Source organism: Mesoplodon densirostris, chromosome 2 (genome assembly GCF_025265405.1).
Source record: "Mesoplodon densirostris isolate mMesDen1 chromosome 2, mMesDen1 primary haplotype, whole genome shotgun sequence".
Lineage (NCBI taxonomy): Eukaryota > Metazoa > Chordata > Mammalia > Artiodactyla > Ziphiidae > Mesoplodon > Mesoplodon densirostris.
This window is the reverse complement of record NC_082662.1, coordinates 43447000-43467866: the sequence shown is the minus strand read 5'-3', so window position 1 is coordinate 43467866 and position 20867 is coordinate 43447000. Positions and strand designations below refer to the sequence as shown.

Below are 20867 nucleotides of genomic sequence, written 5' to 3'. Positions count from 1 at the left end.
TCTTAGAAATACTACCTTGCTTAACTTCTTGAAATCTCTTTTCCCCAAAATGGTTGTTTTATCAACTATATATTTAAAACAATGTTTCTATTTTCCATATATTAAGATAGTCAACACGTGCCATTTTCATCATTATTTAAGACTCTAAATTCTGTGATGAATACAGTTGAAGTAATGCCTTTAGTTATTATTCACTTTTAAGACAACACAACATATGATAATGTCTCCATGTGCCTTTTTTTACCATATACAATGAAAAAAATACTTATTAAATGGTGATTTTTCCCCCCTTTATCTTATTAAGTAAATTATATGGACCTTTTTTATGGAAGCCTTCATAGTTAGAGATGTAAAACAGCAAATTTCTTGGTTCTATAGCATGACATAGTTCAGAGCTGAGATTAGAGAAACCCCATAGAGTTGTTAATACTTGAGGGCATCCCCAACTAGAAAAGTATGTGAATTTAGGCATGGGAGGAAGGAAGGATCTGCTTTAAATTTAGTGTAGGGTCACTGAATCTTAATGATAGATTAAACAAGGGAGGTAGAATAATGAATAGGGGTATGCAGTGTGTAGCACTAATACCAGAAGTCCATGGTTTGTGGCGGTTTTTTAATGTCCTTTCCCATATGGTTTTGAATAGAGTAGGTTATGGCAGGGATGAGCTAAGGAATAGCTTTGTTAATGAATAAATAGGAGTAATTTTTTTTAACAGGAGACTTCAGGCTGTTTATTTAGAATGCCTGCTTATTTGATAAATCGTGATTAAAATTTTTTCTGATCTTAATAATACATTAAGAGGTGATACTAAGGTATTCCTGTTATTTTCTTTATAAACCAGCTGTATTTTCATTTCAGAGCCAGTCCTAACAGTAAAACCTTTGGGGTGCGATTTTAACTGCCTCAATTAAAAGCCAGTTGTGTGGAGCTTCTGAGCACTGGCATCATCAGTCCTTAGTTAGGGTTTAGTGTACAGTATTAGACTTTCGTTCATGGTGTCAATTCACTTTGAAAGGTTTAATTAACTTGTCATTTGGAACCAGTCTCCAACTCTACCTCCTTCACCTAAAATTAACTAGGTATGTAATTTTGGTGGTTATCCTCTTATTATAACTTTGCTCTTGGCGAAGGCAGCTACTTTTCTTAAGATATCCTTTCTGCCCTTCCACCCACATTTATCTCAGAGAGAGTAATGCTAAAATTAAGCTGATCTTGGAAAGTAGCAAGTTAAAAGCAGAAAACCTGACCAGACACACTTTTAAATATCTCTCAGGGCTCTTCTTTGGAGACTACTTAATATTTCCAAAAGGAGAGGTTAAGTAGGTTGTCTTTGGTGCCTTGGTTAAGCAGAGGGAAGGGAAATGTAACTCTCCTGACTCCAGGGCCCCAAATGCAAACACTGGCCTAGTTGTTCCCAAACTTTCTCCTTGATGTGGGTGACTTGAATGGTTTATTTTCACTTGATGAGCCACACCCCCAGGCACTTTAGTATTCATGGCAGACCCCCACACTAAGTCCCTTTGTTGTCTTTGTTTTTTGCATTTTTTTGTTAACAAGAAAAGATAAAATTATTAGAGACCTGATTATAGACTGAGGTTCCATTGCTGATGGTTCCCACCACTTTTTTCAACATCTCAGAGAAAGGCAAAAGCCTGGATGGGCAACAGACAGCAGCAAAGCAAACATAAACATTATGTCTGAGCATCATTGTGGTGCTACCAGAGTGGGGAAGGATACACACAGTCTTCATCAAAATATAAATATGGGTCTTCACCAAAAACAGTAAGACTGCCAGCATCTGAAAAAATTTGAAGTTTCTATAGAAGCAATGGTCCTTTAAGGGAAAGAAAAAAATTCTTACGAGGAAAGAAGAAATGGATTAAGAATTTTTAAAATCCGCATTATCATCCTGACTTAGGCATTAACTAAGTGAATGACATTTGCAAGGCAAGTGGTTTAATTTGTCTGTGTGTGTGTGTGTAAAATTTAAAAGAAAATACAGTTCTGTGAAAAACAAATTAGCAGAGTAGATTAATGGCATTGCCCTACATCGTCTTCCTTATAGATGCAATTTTATTTTAGAACTTAAAGAGGTTTCAAATAAGACATATCTGATCAGAGTTTCACTTGTTCAAATCAAAAGCACAGAAGAGGGGTTGGCAACAGTGCCCAACCGTTGAGAGAGGGAAAACTGGAATAACAAGATGGGGCAAATTGATTTACTGTATATTGGCAAAGTAGAAGCAGCAGGCCCATAGTGTGAATGTCTTCCTATATTTTTATTCCAGACAAAACTCTTATCATTAGTGTTGGGTAGAGACTCAGACGGCACTGGGCAAAAGTTTATACAAGGAAGAGCCTTTGCTAACCCTCACACGTTAAAGTTTATTTACTGTTTTAACTGTTCTTCTCCTTTTACCTTGATTTATTTTCCTTGAAAAATTTTTATCTTGCTATTTCTTTCCCAGCTGTGTGTGACACCAGGAACCCTCTTACTGTGAAGGCAGCATTCAGTCATTGAAACACTAACAAGTTGCTATTTATTCTTGCAGTTGTCCTTCCTCTAACTTAAAGTACAAAACTGACAGCCTGTAACTGCTCTTCATTGCCTGTTACAGCACAACAGGTATGAAGAGGCTCAGTTACTCTCTTGACAGAGGGTTCACCCATAGTTGGTCACTCGTACTCTTACTTGTTACCAGTTAATACTCACCGCTCAGAGTAAGGGTAATGAGTCTTATGGAAAATTCTTGCCCGTTACAATTATAAAAGTGTCAGGTGAAAAAAATTTTTTAAGATAATAACCCTTTATTTTATAGAAGAGAAAATTCAGGCTCAGAGAAGATATGTCATAGTCATAAAAGAATCTAGACTTTAGAGTCTTGTAGAACTCAATTAAATCCAAATTTCACCATTTACTAACTGGAGTAACCTTAGGCAAATTATTTATTGTCTCTGAGCCTCAGTTTCCTTATTTGTAAAACGAAGATAATAACACATGTAAAAGTTTATTGTGAGGATATGTTAACATAAAACTTAGTTCCTGGTGTATAGAAGATGCTCAATAAATGTTCAGTTGCCTTTCTCTTTCCTTTCCCTTTCCTTTACTCAGGGTCACTCAGATAGTTAGTGGCACAGCTGAAGTGAACACCAGGTTGTTCTGACTCCAAATACATGTCTTTACTTTGAATGAAAACAAAATTTTTTTTTAATTTTCTTATTGCAGAAGTAATAGACACTTAGAAAAGATAGATACACAGAAAATAAAAGTGAGTCATAATCCCATGATGCAGAGGGAACAAATTTTAACATTTGTTCTATATCTTTTTTCTGTGCATATATATAGTGTACATACATATATGTATATGTATAACTTAATAAACAGAAATGGGCATAATTTTGTAACTTGTTTTTCTTTAATATTTAACAACTTTTTACGTTATTAAATATTCTTCTCCATTGGGGTCAGCAAACTTTTTCTGCAAAGGGCTAGATGATAAATATTTTAGGTATTGCAGGACATGTGATCTCTGTTGCATCTACTCAAGTGTGCCCTCATGGTAGTACAAAAGCATCCACAGGGCCTCCCTGGTGGCGCAGTGGTTGAGAGTCCGCCTGCCGATGCAGGGGACACGGGTTCGTGCCCCGATCCCGGAGGATCCCACATGCCGCGGAGCGGCTGGGCCCGCGAGCCATGGCCGCGGGGCCTGTGTGTCCAGAGCCTGTGCTCCACAACGGGAGAGGCCACAGCAGTGAGAGGCCCGCGTACAGCAAAAAAAAAAAAAAAGCATCCACAGACAGTATGTAAACAAATGGAGATAGTGGTGTTCCAATACAACTTCATTTACAGAAACAGACAGCAGACTGGATTTAGCGTATTACTGGATATTAAATTTGTGCCAGGTGTGTGTGTGTGTGTGTGTGTGTGTGTGTGTGAGAGAGAGAGAGAGAGAGAGAGAGAGAGAGAGAGAGAGAGATAATAAACAAGACTGCAGTGAATATCTTTGTAGCTAAATATTTGGCTTACATGTACTATTATGTCCTTAAGATTAACTTGTATACCGCTTCTGACATTATAACAAATGGTTTGCCTACTAAAATTGAGACTTAAAAATCAAAGTACTTCTGGTATACAAGTATCTCTTGGTTTATGTGACCAATTTTTAAAGTTGTACATAAAATTGAACTTTATAAAATGGTTTAAGGTTAAAGTAAAACTCCGTAAAAATGTTCTTATAATTGTTCCAGTTATTTCTAGGATTTACTTTTTTAAAAAATATTTATTTATTTATTTGGTTGCTCCAGGTCTTAGTTGCAGCAGGCGAGCTCCTTAGTTGTGGCACGTGGGCTTCTTAGTTGTGGCTCACGGGCTCCTTAGTTGTGGCATGCAAACTCTTAGTTGTGGCATGCCTGTAGGATCTGGTTCCCTGACCAGGGATTGAACCCAGGCCCCCTGCATTGGGAGCACAGAGTCCTAACCACTGTACCACCAGGGAAGTCCCTAGGATCAACTTTTGACTTAATTAGTGTTCTCCTTTGTGGAAGGACTTATAAATTAATTTACCTAATTCTAAAAGGGGAAGTTTTAAGAGCATTTAATGAGTGACTGATGTTTGATTCATTGTGGACAATAAAAAACATTCGCTTCTATGGTATCTATTAGGCCATTGTTAGAAAAACTTTGCTCTTACACTGTTTCCATAAAGTATAGAGAGGAAATATTGCCTTCTAGGATAAGGTCTTGACTGATTGATATGAGGTTAACCTCCCACTGTTTTTCCTTTGGGTCTTGTTTCAGGTAGCCTATGAGAGAGACCAAAAAAACAAACCAAAAACTGTTTAGTCTTTCCTTTGCTTCAAACAGTTCTCTGGTCTTTAGGGACATTTCCTGAATTCAGCTGATAGGTACAGGTGTCTTCCAAGTTTATTTAGTGTGACAATAGATCATTTATTGTGGATTTGCAGTTTTACTGCAATACCAAATATATATTATAGCCAGAAAGCAATCACACTTAAACTTAAGGCAGAAAAACTGAAGATTAACACAGATTTTCAATGATGAAGATTACTATTTATCAATTATTTCAGTGCTATGGAGTCTGTAGTGAAGTAGTGCTATCTTTCATTACTTTCTTAGACTAAAAATAATTACTTTATCATCGAAAAAATTACAGCACTTCTAGAACTTCCCTAACAAATCATTATTAATCATGTTCATTCTCAAAAGGACTAGCTACCTTAGGCAAGAGTTCAAAGAACTTTTGAATCAGTAAATTAGAAAGACACGGCTATCTGGGAGAGCCTATAACTCACACAATGCTTCTTAAACTTTGGCTTGGTAAGAATTACCTAGAGAGCTTGTTAGAACACATATTGTGGGGTCCCAGCATTTCCAGTGCACTAGGCCTGGGACGGGTCCCCTGAATTTTCATTTCTAATAGTTCCCAGGTGATACTAATACTGCTTGTCCAGGTACCACACTTTGAGAACCACAGATGCAGAAAAATAATTGTTCCCATTTGTGAAACATACTCAACCTTGCTCATTTATAAACGTTTTCTTCACTCTTTAAGAGTTCTCTTTTAAAATCCAGGCTTAACCTTTAACTAAAGCTATGAATTAATTTTAATAAATTTATGGCCATTAGTTCAGTTACTTTATGATCTAACATTGCAATTTTTATATCATTTTCACCCACACCAAACTTTTAGGATAGGAAATTCTGAATATAACCATGTTTCTAATGAAAGTGTTAAATTTTATCCTTGATAGTTTTTCAAGATGGCTAAAATCCATTTCTAACTATATGCATTCAAACTAGTTTCCGTATTTGCTTAGCTTTATTGTCATCATTCCCAGTAATCTCTTAAGATGCCGGTTGTCAGATTTCTTTGCAGACAAGTAAGAGGTGAAATAAGTTTTTAAAGTATGGTACAAAGCAAAACTTAGTTACAGTTGTTGGAATGAAGAATTCAGTTAGAGCCAAAAAATGCTTTAATAGAACAGAACGCAGCCTAAAGCCTGGTTGAAAGCAACTTCAATTTTACAGTTTTCTTCAAACAACATCCTCATTGTTTTCTGGAAAGATGGTATTTGAGAAAAAGAAATGTCTCGAGTTACTGTTTTTATGAGGAGAGAATTGCTGAGTCTCTTAAATGGTTAATGAGAAGAAGTAATAGTTAAACACTTGAAGCATTGATTTCTGATGTGAATTCTCCAACACAGGCCAGCCCTGAGGGAAAGGGGTAAAAAAAGCTTGCTAATTAACATTTGATTACTGATGCCACCTTCTCATTCCCCTTGCACCATCCGGTTTCAAGTGTTTTTGTTCAGGAAGGATTTTTAGGAGGGTTTTAACTTGCATCATAGTAAAACAAATCCATGTGCAATTGCAACGAGTATACAATATGTTAAAAAAAAAGAAAAAGTCCTTAGATATGAAGTATATGTTCAAACCCAGTCTGTATCAGAAGTGATTGGTTTCTTAACTATTATAAGCCTTTCAGAGCACCAGTGATTGCTAAGAAACTGGAACTAAGCCTAGTCTGTATGTCTTATTTAAAACACACACACACACACAAATACTTATTTATTCAGTGCAGTTATTATTTAGCAAACTCTTAACTGGAGCATCATTTGATGGTGTGAATTACTTGGAGTTCAAATTTTGATACTCTAAAATTTGGATAAGCTCGCGTTCTAATACGACCAAAGGCCTCTTTCTTCTAAGACTGATAAGAAAATGAGATACATATATGTAGTTTCAGCGTGCTTTTTCCTAAGGGTTGTAATCTGTCATCGTATTCTTAATTCAGCAAATCTAGAAACTAGAGTGCTAACAAATTGATAACTGTTCTAAGCCCACGGCAATGAAATATTTGGTTTCTATTTTTTGCCATATTAAAATATTTGATATGTGAAAAGTCATAGGCCAGATTTCAAAATTTTAAAGATGTTGAAATAAATTAATAGAACTTTACAACTGTATCACTTAGCTTGTAGTATTCTGGCAAAACCATAACCTGTTTGGTTGATGAAATAGCTATTTGGAAAACCAGTATGATAGGTTTTATTTTTAAATGAGATCTCCTGGGAGAAGAGTATTATTTAGTCTTTTCTTAAAAAAAAATAATCTAGACTTTTCAGTGTAATTAAAAGCAAAAACGAAGACTTTTCTTTATCCAAGAAAAAAAATTCACTTAAAATGTTTATTATATCTGTATTTCTTAACTGAAATTATTTGCAATTTTCCTTTTTGATGTGTTATATTAATCACTCTTTACTATTTTTCTTTCATTTTCTAGTCTTACGGTTTTAAACTTTCCCTCTTTATTTGTTTATCTTAAATATATTTAGCTCTTCTTTTCCTGTATCTGGGATTAACTCCAGTATTTTCAAAAAATCATAGAATTTTAGAGCTTTGAAAATCAGTAGTGATCTTGTTTTATTCTTTTCGAATATTGAATAAACTAGGTCTCAGTTTCCACCAACTTGCACCACAGTAACAGCAGAATTAGGACTAGAAATCTAGTTCTCTGCCTCTCATTATGCCACAATACCTCAAACTTTGTGGCTTTTCTATAATCAGAATCTGCTTTCACTTGGATAATACCTGAATGAAATTTAAAATTCCCTAAAATGTTTTTCAATAGTGTGACCAGCATTTAGCTCACAACATTTAGCTATAAAATACAGCTGACAAAGTTATCTACCAAGTTTTATATTTTTCAGTTTGAATAGCTACAGACAGCTCATTTAAGGCTAATCTGAGCCTCAAAATTCGGCCTTCAGCAGAGTAACTTCCTAAGAATGTTTTTTCTAAGAAATTCTGATAAAATTTAACTGAAATATAAAACTATTTGAAAATTTATGGAACTCAAAATTTTGTGTGAGATGAATGTCTTGTATAATTTTATTTTGAGCAGGTCATAAAAAAATGATCTTTTTCCCAGTGCTGTGTTTAACATTGAAATTTCCACAATGAGGAAATATGAAGTTTGAAGTGGAGATCATTGCTTACATTGTTTTATTAACAATGAAAACAAATATAAGGAAATAAATCAATACTGCATTAATTCTGTACTATTTCAAGGTAATCTGATTCAAATATTTTTTTCTTAGTCACAAACAACTGTCTTATATGAAGCAATGGGGGAGAAGTGAAACTGTCCTTTTAGAAAATCTGGAAAATAAGCTCTGGAAAATCTATTGTCAATCTAGAACACTTAATCCAAATACAGTATAGTTTGTAACATAATTTTAATGTTCAGCTGGTAATCAAAGCATTTATTAAATTTTTTCAGAACTAATTGAAACATTTGCATAGTTTAGCAGCCTAAAATCTCATAGATTTAGAGCTTAATGCATAACAAGAATTGAAAAGATTATGAAGATTCAGCATAATCTTGAGCCAATGCTGATCAAAGAAAGTATGTAAGACAAAAAGGCCCTTAGGAAATGTTACCCTGTGAAGTGCCACTTGTCCTTAACTGGAATTTAACACAAATCTCTAAAGATGAAACTCCATCAGAAGTAGCACAGTAATTGCAGCTGGGCATGCCAGCTACAGCATCCTAGCCTGTATGTGTGTTCTTTCTGCCTCTCTCAAGTGCTCTTAAATCTCTCAAATCAATCACTCTCAACCTTCCCCCTCGCCTGGCCCCCCTTTTCTCCCCTTCGCTTTAGTCCTTCCTCTCTCCCTCCTCTGTTCCTCCATCCTTCTCTCTCTGAGAAAACTGTGTCCTTCATTTGATTCATGAGGACCATAAATTCATTTGCATCATTTTATACTTAGCTATATTTTGTCATTCAGCTTTCCTAGAATACTAATTTTCTAAAAGAATCATTTTTACTTTTGCTTTGTGTACATTTCTGATTTTTTTTCTTCCCTACAGAATTGTCACTTAAAATTTTAATTAAATAAGACCATCAATAAAGACAGTAGAATTTTTTAATCCCTATTAATAAGACCATCATTCATTATGTACTTTTGCTGTCTTATCACTTGTCTTTCTTCCATATAATGGTAAAATCTGCCTATGGTTTCAGCACTGATAAACATGGAATTATTTTTGAAAAACTAACTTGTTTTCACTTATGTTGTTGTTTAGTGATTATGGTTTAACGCAAGGTTCTTTTGGCTTACTTTCAGAAACGCTGTGAATTTAGCTTTTCCATTGGAACAATCAAACATTAGCCAAATATGGTTTACGTTGTACCCTCTCAGCCAAGTTCTTTCTGCATTAACCAGTTTATTCTATGACAAGTTGCTTAACAGATGTCATTCTGGGGAGAACAATGAAGCCAAATACTTGTGCAATGGCTAACATTACTCTAACTTTGATCACTTTTGTTCAGCACATCAGTCTGGCGTTGTGCTTTATACCAACATAACACTATAGCCAGAACATGCTTTTCAGGCTTAGAATAGCAAAGGAATGTTATTCATTCAGCGCAGTTACAGATGAGTTAATGAAAGAAGAAAAATACTGTTTATTTCATAATACCGTGTTGTTGTGTTTGGGAATTAAGGTGGAATTTAAAGAATCCCACTCCAGAGTTATTTGTTTATATACTCAACTCATAGTATTTGTGTATATTCTCCAGTGCAAGGGTAGCCTTGCCACCTTTCCAACAGATGTAAATATTTGTCCTGCCTTCCCCTCCACCTTCAAAATAGCTGCTGACCCTTGGCTTATCTAGACAACATAATTAAAACTAACTTTAAGAAAGGAATTTTTTGCCTTGAGGCCTAAAATTTCCTCATACTCCCTTCTTCTGTCCTCTCACTTTCTTTTATTAATAAACAATAGTAATAATATTTCGTGTGTATGGAACACCTTTCCCCCAAGAGCACCAATGTTTAAGAGTGACAGAATAGTCCTAGCTAGTGGAAGTGGTAAGAGGTTAGATTGCATTTGGTTAAATTGTTGGGTTGATAATGACTAATGAAAATTTCCAAACTTGATGTGACTGACCATAAACAAAATACTGCATGGTAGACTGGCCATTGCTAAGAATCTGTGAAAAAAAGCTGTGTGTTTGAATTGAGTGGGGATCAAGCCATGCCCCCAAGCGCCTCAGTTCTCATTTACTAAGTCTTTTTTCACAGGTGTACATTAGAGATAAAAATAGATTAAGTTCTGGGTTTTGTTTTGTTTCTTTCTTTCCCCAGTGAATATATTTCTCTCTTTCACTGGAAAGGTAACTTAGATGTGTTTATGTATAGCAAACAGTAATGTGATACAAAATGCTGTAATTGGACAGCATGATACTTCAGGCTTCTGCATTTTAAAAACATGAATGAATGCTGCTTGTTTTCCACATTGAAGTCATTATAGAACTTATTATGTGCAGCATTTCAAAATTAGCTTCATTGTTACAGCAGGGTAACCCCAGAACTAACCTGAAGAGTTAGCTAAGGTGGATGATCTCTTCATTCTTACGATTTGATAATTTATTTTATTCGTAAATATGGAATGAAAGAGAATTTTTGTAATCTATTTAGAAAAAAAACTAAAGAAAGATATGATAATTACTGGGTAAAAGAGTTTAACCTTCCAACACTTTATTCTGATAAATTACTTACCTCTTCTCCTTTTAAAGTTAAAAGGTATTTGGAATTCCCTGGCAGTCCAGTGGTTAAGACTGCACTTTCATTGCTGTGGGCGCAGGCTCGATCCCTGCTTGGGGAACTAAGATCCCACCAGCCACGTGGGTGTGGCCAAAAATAAACAAACAAACAAAGTTAAAAGGTATAATGTTACTTTTGAGAGAAACCGTTTTTTAACTTTACCAGTATTTAAAATAAAAACTATCATTACTATACTTTCTCTTGGGGAAAGGCCTAAATAGCATATTAATGGATGGCTCTCAGCTAATAAATATTCTGTTGAAATAGTTTCTAATTTGGAATGATTTGAAAGAAATAACCCTGTGCTGCTTTATTAATAAGTTGTTATATCCTTGAAACGTACATAAAACAATGAAGGAAACTTCAGGTTTTTCCTTCCACCCCCTTGGAAAAAAAACTGAAAAAAAACTAACACCCTTTTCTGTCCCACTTAGAAACTAGAAACGTATCTTTTATTTGAACCATTGCATATCTTGAGTCATTGTTAAAATTAAATAGATTATAAAAATGTATAATTATAAATTAGGTCATGTAGTCTGTCCTACGTGAACTGTGTACCTGAAGTTTCTTGACTGAAAAGAAACTTGAAGCCATCCAGGAACATAAAAATAATCAGCGGGGTGGGGTGGGGGGTTGTGGCTTAAACTATTATTTCATCTAACCTTGGTTTAAATTTGGTTTAGATTTTTTAATAAAATTTTTATGATTTGTGTTTTTCTAGTTTCAAATTCTTGTTTTGAATCTCGAAAACAGAGGAAACACAGTGTATCACATAAATTGACTGGCAACTAACATAAGTCACGTGGAAACCCTATTTTAATTGTTCTCTTTCTTTTTATAGGTAAAGAGAAATGTGTATGACCTTACGAGTATCCCTGTTCGCCATCAGTTGTGGGAGGGCTGGCCAACTTCTGCCACAGATGACTCTGTAAGTGACAGTTGACTTGGCAGTTTTATATCCTCCTCTCTCTTTTGCCACTTTCAGTCTAATTGGCAGTGATATTAAGCAGAATCAAATGCTTTGAATCCATTGGAAGAATTTTATAAATCAAATAATGTTGAGGATAAGACGAATTGTAATAATTTGAGTTCACTTGCAGAACTGGTGTCATAAGCCAAGTATATCAGCATTCTCTTGGTAATGTTACAACATCAGTATCAGGAACTTGATGCTGCTTGATTTGACTTAAATTTTTCCTTGATTAAAAAAATACAGATATTCAGATATTACTAATGAAATGTCCCAAACACAAAAATTTTTCCCTAAATTACAGATACTTCAAAATCAATCTAATCATTTTATTTAATTTTAAAACTGCATCTCCTGTAGTTAGACCTGTACTTTAAAAAGTTACTTTTTATAGTTAATATTAATAGCACTCTGTTCTTAAACACACTCATAATTTTCACTACCATAAAAAACTGGAAGAAAAGACCTAGTCTGTAATTTTTAACTATTATTACGTCTACTTGTAATAAATTTCCTGTTGTAAATTTTGAAATGTTTCCTATCTCCGTCCTGTTTCCAGTGATTATTATTTTCCAAGAGAGTGAATTTTATCATCTGAGGAGGCCATTTTGGCTACTTTTATCATAATCTTGGTTGTTCTAACCAGATACCCATTTTTCTTTTAAAGTAAAAAATTAGAATGTTTCAAGAATTTTGAAGTAAGTCTTATTTTTAAAGTAAATAGGGCTAAAAAGATGTTAAGACTTTGTAAACATCTTCTAACAATAAATACCCAATAATGATTATGGCTAAGAGTTTAATTACCTTTCCTTATTTTCTAGTAAATATTACATTTCTATCTGGATAATAATTACTACTCCTCTCTTAGCACTACCATCATATACTTTAATCTAAAGGAATTCTTTGTGGAAGACAGAAACATTGTTGAACTATCTGTTTATGTAGATGCCACTTGAGTCTAATTATTCCACAATCTAAACACTGTGCCTTTGGAAAATGTTTTATGGATTATGCAACTTTGAAAATAATCAGAAGATAGTAAAATTTGTTTTTTAAATGAACCCTTCAGAAAAAAATTATTTGTGTATAGGCAGTTACATTTATTTATAAACAACTGATTTTAATATTGACATTATAGTATATCATTAGAGTTACTGGTTGGTTGTCCATGGCTAAGTAGTAAGGATGTGGTTGTTGTTTTTAGTTTGTTTTTTCGCCATTAGACTGATAGAAGATGTGATACATTTATTTTTATAAAATTAAGAGAGTAACGTACATAAATGATAGCTTTCTGTTTACCTGAGAAGACTGAGGAAACCAGAAATGTTCTTAGCATTGTCTAATAACCTGCTACAATAAATAATAACTTTAATAGAAGAAAATAATTAAGATTGAGCATGTCACTTAAATTCTCTGAGTTTCAGTTACCTCACTGATCTGAAGAATTGTAATGAGGATTAGCGATAATATATATATACAGTACTTGCCTCCTAGTAGACACTCAGTAAATGAGAGTCAGTATTATAATTAAAATTAACATAACTCAGAAAGAGATCGCAGGCAGCAATTGACTGGTTTATGTAAATGAAATGGTACCTGAGATTTGCTTCAAAATAACCTCTGGGGTTGGGGGAGTGAGTGGGGATATAGAAAAATCCAAATTAGCTGTCTATTGATCATTATTGAAGGTGAGTAATGTGTATATTTGATTTTTTTATACTATTCTCTCAAGTTTTATGTATGTTTCAAATTTTCTGTAATAAAAAGTTTGAAGCAAAAATAATTGTCTGGTTTAAGGTAATAAGGTCCAGAGATGTGGGTCTTAATAGGGTTGGAAATGGCAGCTGCTCTTGGGCTCCACACCTGTAGAAACCAGGCTGAAATAGGCTTATCAGAAGCAAGTTCCAAGAGGGATAGGCAAAATCAGTGAAATACAATAAATTCTTCTGTAACATAGTACCTTATACATTTTAGTTGTAAAGCATTGACTTGAGTTGGCACTGTCTCACATTTTAATGATCTCACATTTTAATGATCTTTATTTAATTTTTTACCAAAGAGTTCTATGCAATTTCATTACCATGGGAAAATATGGAAAGCATCTAAAACTTACCATATTGAAGTCTGTGACTCTACCTGGTACTATAAGTCACAGCAGACACAAGAGGAAATCTCCATTAAGAAGCTTGATTCTTACTGCCTCATTTTTCATATTTCCACCTTGTCCCAGAACCTGTCAAGTGATGCCTGCCTATACCTCCCCAGAGCATATGTTGCCACATTGGCAGGATGTTGCCTTGAGCTTCATGATTGATACAACAAAGATGTTTAGGGCCAAGCTGCTTTTAATCAGTGCCATAGCAGCTCCACTAACTCCAGTGCTTGAGTTTTGGCAAAAATTGCTTATAACTGTAGTCTTTTAAGGAGTTTCTACCTAAAGAAATGTCATGAAACCTTTCTTTCATTCGGACTATAAAAACTCATAAAACTGGTGCTTGTAATCTATATTGTTGCAGGCAATGATGGTGTTGTTATACTTATTTAAATCACTCAAGTGGAGGCATCTGCTACAAAATAAGATCGTCCTCACAGCTTAGGGTATGAATTGGGTACAGCTGAGAAATGTCAGCTGTGTAAACAGCCTGCAATGTGTTACCAACAAAAATATAATTAATTTCTTTCCAAGACTATGTGCCATAACTGAATATTTAGGATGGTTTAACTTTCAGAGAAAGCACCTGAACATTTTCTTCCCAGTGCCAGCATAGAGGATTGGTTATAAAGGTCGTTAAAAGTGAGGTTAGTTTGTACTTTTCCTGCTCAGTTGCAGAAATTTGTGTGGCTTTGAATATATAGTAGCTTTAGATACCAGTGGCTTCCATGAATTGATAGAAATATCTTAGATCAAGAAGTTACAATAAGTGGTGCTGGGAAAACTGGACAGCTACATGTAAAAGAATGAAATTAGAACATTCCCTAACACCATACACAAAAATAAACTCAAGTTGAATTAAAAACCTAAATGTAAGGCCAGACACTATAAAACTCTTAGAGGAAAACATAGGCAGAACACTCTGACATAAATCATAGCAAGATCCTTTTTGACCCACCTCCTAGAGAAATGGAAATAAAAGCAAACATAAACAAATGGGACCTAATGAAACTTAAAAGCTTTTGCACAGCAAAGGAAACCATAAACAAGACGAAAAGACAGCCCTCAGAATGGGAGAATATTTGCAAACGAAGCAACTGACGAAGGATTAATCTCCAAAATATACAAGCAGCTCATGCAGCTCAATATCAAAAAAACAAACAACCTAATCCAAAAATGGGCAGAAGACCTAAATAGACATTTCTCCAAAGAGGTTGTACAGATTGCCAACAGACACATGAAAGGATGCTCAACATCACTAATCGTTAGAGAAATGCAAATCAAAACTACAAGGAGGTATCACCTCACACCGGTCAGAATTGCCATCATCAAAAAATCTGCAAGCATTGAATGCTGGAGAGGGTGTGAAGAAAAGGGAACCCTCTTGCACTGTTGGTGGAATGTAAATTGATACAGCCACTGTGGAGAACAGTATGGAGGTTCCTTGAAAAACTAAAAATAGAACTACCATACGACCCAGCAATCCCACTACTGGGCATATACCCTGAGAAAACCATAATTCATAAAGAGTCATGTACCACAATGTTCATTGCAGCACTATTTACAATAGCCAGGACGTGGAAGCAACCTAAGTGTCCATCGACAGATGAATGGATGAAGACGTGGCACATATATACAATGGAATATTACTCAGCCATAAAAAGAAACAAAATTGAGTTATTTGTAGTGAGGTGAATGGACCTAGAGTCTGTCATACAGAGTGAAGTAAGTCAGAAAGAGAAAAACAAATACCGTATGCTAACACATATATATGCAATCTAATAAAAAAAAAAGGGTTCTGAAGAACCTAGGGGCAGGACAGGAATAAAGATGCAGATGTAGAGAATGGACTTGAGGACACGGGGGTGGGGGGAAGGGTAAGCTGGGACGAAGTGAGAGAGTGGCATTGACATATATACACTACCAAACGTAAAATAGATAGCTCGTGGGAAGCAGCCATAGCACAAGGAGATCAGCTCGATGCTCTGTGACCACCTAGAGGGGTGGGATAGGGAGGGTGAGAGGGAGACACAAGAGGGAGGGGATATGGGGATATAGGTATACATAAAGCTGATTCACTTTGTTCTACAGCAGAAACTAACCCAACATTGTAAAGCAATTATATTCCAATAAAGATGTTAAAAAATAAGAAGAGCAAGCAAAAAAAAAAAAAGTTAATAGTTTAGGATGGTGGAAATGTTCTAAAATTAGATTGTGGTGATGGTTGCACAACTCTGTAAATTTGCTAAAAATCATTGAATTGAATACACACAAAAAAGAGTAAATTTTATGGCATGTAAATTATACATCAATAAAGCTGTTTTTTAAAGGAAGTTAGTGAAGAACTAGATTAAAATACTTTTTCATTTACGTTTTTATGTTGCATGAGAAATACTTTGCAGTAACACAGAAGGTGTTTTCTTCAATGTACTTCTCGTTAACCTTTTACTTAGCAAACAGGACAAAGAAATAGACTTCTTATAAGTAGATTCTTGTATAATCTTGAGTCTCCTTCAGACCTGATAGACTACAATCTTGACATTTTCAGTACTACTCAGTGAAGTTAACAATCATTTAGAACATTGTTGCCCCATCTGTCTTCAGAGTTAAAATATTTTCTTTGCTTGTAGTTGTACTCTAATGGGATATGGGATAGTGTATGAATTGTCAGTAACTTTCAGTTCCTTTTGCACTCTTTCACCAGGGAAATAGGTATCTAAAGCTTCACCAATAGGGGAATGTTTTCATGCTGTGACAGTTCAGCTGTGAGAACAAGGAGTTGCGAGTAGATGAGATCTTTTTACACTTTAACAAGGACGCTCTTGGTTTCCAGAGAGTAGAAATAATTTTAACACTGTGAATTATGTCAAGGCACCTTATTATAATGCAGACAATTTGAATATGTGTAGTTTTTAAAACTCGAGGTTTTAATAATACTTATACAATGGAAGAAAAATCCTTCAGTTTTTAATACTTTTTTGTTGTGCCCCACCCCCTTTTTTTCTTTTGAGATTACTAATGGTCTTCTGTGGCTCCATCATTGGCTAAGGAATGTTCATTCAGAATTTGAGAAATTAGGGATTTTACGACCAGATATCTTTAGACATGTGTTAGGAGTCAGAAAGCTACTTACTAAATACTAAATATTTTCACATTGAAAATGCGATCATTTATAAACAGAATCATTATACAGTGGCTTTTCTATGAAATAAAAATAAAAAATCATACACATGACTTACTCCTTTTTTTTAATTAAAAAGAATTCATGAATGAGGGAATGTCATCTACTTTGATCCTTCTGATGGAGACCATTTTCTCCTGTAACTTCTCCCTGATGATTTGTGTTTGGCAGGTGTCGAATTATAAACATTCCCCTGATACTAGATCCCCACCCTCCACTTTATAGGAGCTGCTGTCCCAGTACAGACTCTCCCTGTTACCACATACCTACCAAGCTATAGTTTACCAACTAAGTAAACTCATAACCTCTACTATAGTCATTTCATCCATTGCTGCAGGGTTAATATTTCTGAAGCGCAGAACAAGTCACATTCAGCCTTACTTATCTTCAATGGCAACCCAATACGTGCTTATGTCTGTATAGATTTTTATGCTGTCATTTAAAACCTTCATTCTGTAGTCTGAAACTTCCCTTCTAGGTTTATTTTCCCATACAGGCCCGGAGTAATTGCTCAATAAATATTTCTTGAATAAATGATTGAGTATGATACCACATGTATCTCCACTTTAGCTAAATATTCCTTTTGCTGTTCTTCAGACATATTTAGTGCTCCACTCTGTTATTTAATCATACTGTTCCTTCTACCTAGAATACCTATAACAATTATTTCTTTTCTTCAAGACCTTTCCTTAAGAAACTTAGCCTAGGGCCTCCCTGGTGGCGCAAGTGGTTGAGAGTCCGCCTGCCGATGCAGGGGATACGGGTTCGTGCCCCGGTCTGGGAGGATCCCATATGCCGCGGAGCGGCTGGGCCCGTGAGCCATGGCCGCTGAGCCTGCGCGTCCGGAGCCTGCGCGTCCGGAGCCTGTGCTCCGCAACGGGGGAGGCCACAACAGTGAGAGGCCCGCATACCGCAAAAAAAAAAAAAAAGAAACTTAGCCTATATCCCTCTTCCCATGCCACCTTCTTCAACCATCTTAGAAATTAGTTTCTATTTGTTTTTCTATTTAAATTATTTTTATTTTCCCTTATTTTTGTTCTTTCCTTCCTTATTCCTCTCACCTGGCTCCATTACTTACCTGACTAACCACAAATAACTTGATTAAACCCTTTGGGTCTCAGTCTCTATAACCATAAAACACAAATAATACTCCCAGAGTTTCGTGAAAACTAAGTCAGTAGTTACAAATATAGTTACTCCTACATTTATTTTGAAGATTGAAGTAGTCTGTACTAGATAATGTCTAATATATGGCTGACCTTTGGCTATTACTCTTTCTTTCATCCATCTATTCATTCACTTGACATTTGTGTAACAACTCTTATAGGCCAGTAACCACACTGGCCCTTAAAGTTGCAAGCATAGGGTCCTATTCCTCAGGTTTTTTGCAAAGTATAGTGTGAGACAGATATATAAACAGTGGCAATTGAAGTTCATGTAAATGCAGTGGGATCATAGAAGAGGAAACAACCAATTTCTCTAACAGATGGGCTGGAGAAAAAATGGCTTCCCAGAGAAAGGAACCAAATGTCCCTTAAGTTCAACAAATTAAACAAACCTAATTATATTTTAATTTGTATACATGTGTTCCTCCCTTTTGTAAATTCTAAATATTGGGAGTAAGAAGTCTCTTCCTCATTTTTGTATGCTCTGCAGGATCAAATGTAGTATATATTTTTTAAACATAGTGTTTTATACATTCGCTCATCTGAGCTGTTCAGAGCTCCATTAAGTTGACATCTATGACAATAAACAAATGATGAATTGGTATGATTATAGTGACTTGATAAAGAAGAAAGTGACTCGTGTGAGAATCAGGTTTATTTTCTTTCTAATAAAAATTATCAAAACTCGATATTTCTTTATTGGTAAGTAGAATAACAAATTTAGGAGTGGGGGAGCCACTACACTGAGCGAATTTGTATCAGCATATGTTTAATTGTGTGTGTGTGTGTGTGAGAGAAACAAGCAAGCAGACAATCCAAGTTCATCAAATCCCAGTATTGCTCTCATTTGGATAAGTTACTTATCATATGAATTTCATTTTCCTCATCTGCAAAATGAAGATGATGTTAATACACTTGAAAGTCTATTTTGAAGATTAAATGAATTAACATAATAGTTTGAACCATATGAGATTTCTATTTTTAAAGGATAAAATGGTTGAATATTAGCATTTCCACATGGTTTTACCTAATATGTAAAGCACATAACATAGTGCAGGGTTTGGCAATTCATCCCAAACCCTACTCCATCTGTTTTTGTAAATTTTTTTTTTTTTTTTTTTTTTTTTTTTTGCGGTATGTGGGCCTCTCACTGTTGTGGCCTCTCCTGTTGCGGAGCACAGGCTCCGGACGCGCAGGCCCAACGGCCATGGCTCACGGGCCCAGCCGCTCCGCGGCATGTGGGATTTTCCCAGACCGGGGCACAAACCCGTGTCCCCTGCATCGGCAGGCGGACTCTCAACCACTGCGCCACCAGGGAAGCCCTAAATATTTAAAAAAAAATTTTTTTATTTATTATTTATTTATTTGTCCACATTGGGTCTTTAGTTGCAGTACGCAGGCTCTTCGTTGCAGCACGTGGGCTTCTCTCTAGTTGTGGCATGCAGGCTCAGTAGATGCAGCACCCAGGATCTCTAGTTGTGGCGCTTGGACTCCAGAGTGCGCGGGCTCAGTAGTTGTGGCGTGCGGGCTCTATAGTTGTGATGCGCGGGCTCTAGAGTGTGCAGGCTTAGTTGCCCCGTGGCATGTGGGATCTTAGTTCCCTGAGCAGAGCTTGAACTCACATCCCCTGCATTGGAAGGCAGATTCTTAACCACTGGACCATCAGGGAAGTCCTGTAAAAATTTTTTTAATAGAGGTAAAATTGGTATATAACATTATATTAGTTCAGGTGTACAACATAATGATTTGATATTTGTATACAGTGCAAAGTGATCACCACAATAAGTCTAGTTACCATCCATTATCATACAGTTGACCCCCTTCACCCATTTCACCCACCCTCCAAACTCCTTTTCCTCAGGTAACCACCAGTCTGTTCTCTGTAACTATGCATTTTGTTTCGCTTGTTCACTTGCTTTTTTAGATTCCGCATATAACTGAAATCATACAGTATTTGTCTTTCTCTGTCTGATTTATTTCACTTAGCGTGATACCCTTAAGGTCCATTCCTATTGTTACAAATGGCAAGATTTCCTTCTTTTTTATGGCTTAGTAGTATTAGACACACACACACACACACACACACACACACACACACACCCCATCTTCTTTATCCAGTCATCCATCTATGGGCAGTTAGGTTGTTTCCATATTTTGGCTATTGTAAATAATGCCGCAATGAATGTACGGGTGCTTATGTCTTTTTTGAATAGTGTTTTTGTTTCCTTTGGATAAATGCCCAGATGTGGAATAGCTGGATCATATGGTAGTTCTGTTTTTAATTTTTTGCAGAACCTCCATACTGTTTTCTGTAGTGGCTGTACCAATGTACATCCCCATCAACAGTGCACAAGGGTTCCCTTTTCTCCACATCCTTACCAACACTTGTTATTTCTTGCCTTTTTGATAATCTCCATTGTAACAGGATCTAAGGTGATATCTCATTGTGGTTTTGAATTGCATTTCCCTGATGATTAATGATGTTGAACAGCTTTTCATGTGCCTGTTGGCCATCTGTAGGTCTTCTTTAGAAAAATGTCTATTTGGATCCTCTGCCCATATTTTAGTCAGATTGTTTTTTTGCTGTTGAGTTGTTTGAGTTCTTACTATATTTTTGATGTTAAGTCCTTATAGGATATATGATTTGCAAATATTTTCTCTCATTCAGTAGGTTGCCTTTTCATTTTGTTGATGGTTTCCTTTGTTATGCAGAAGCTTTTTAGTTTGATATAGTCCGACATGTTTATTTTTGCTTTTAGAGTCA

At 35.6% G+C, this 20867-nt stretch overlaps 1 protein-coding gene across 1 annotated transcript in view; it reads left to right on the top strand.

Moving 5' to 3' along the window:
* Window positions 1-20867, top strand: part of FAF1 (Fas associated factor 1) — a 479002-nt gene that overhangs the window by 271026 nt on the left and 187109 nt on the right. The window contains exon 8 of the mRNA XM_060089778.1: window positions 11476-11562. Within this exon, the coding sequence (XP_059945761.1) occupies window positions 11476-11562 (87 nt within the window). The remainder of the gene's footprint in view (window positions 1-11475; window positions 11563-20867) is intronic.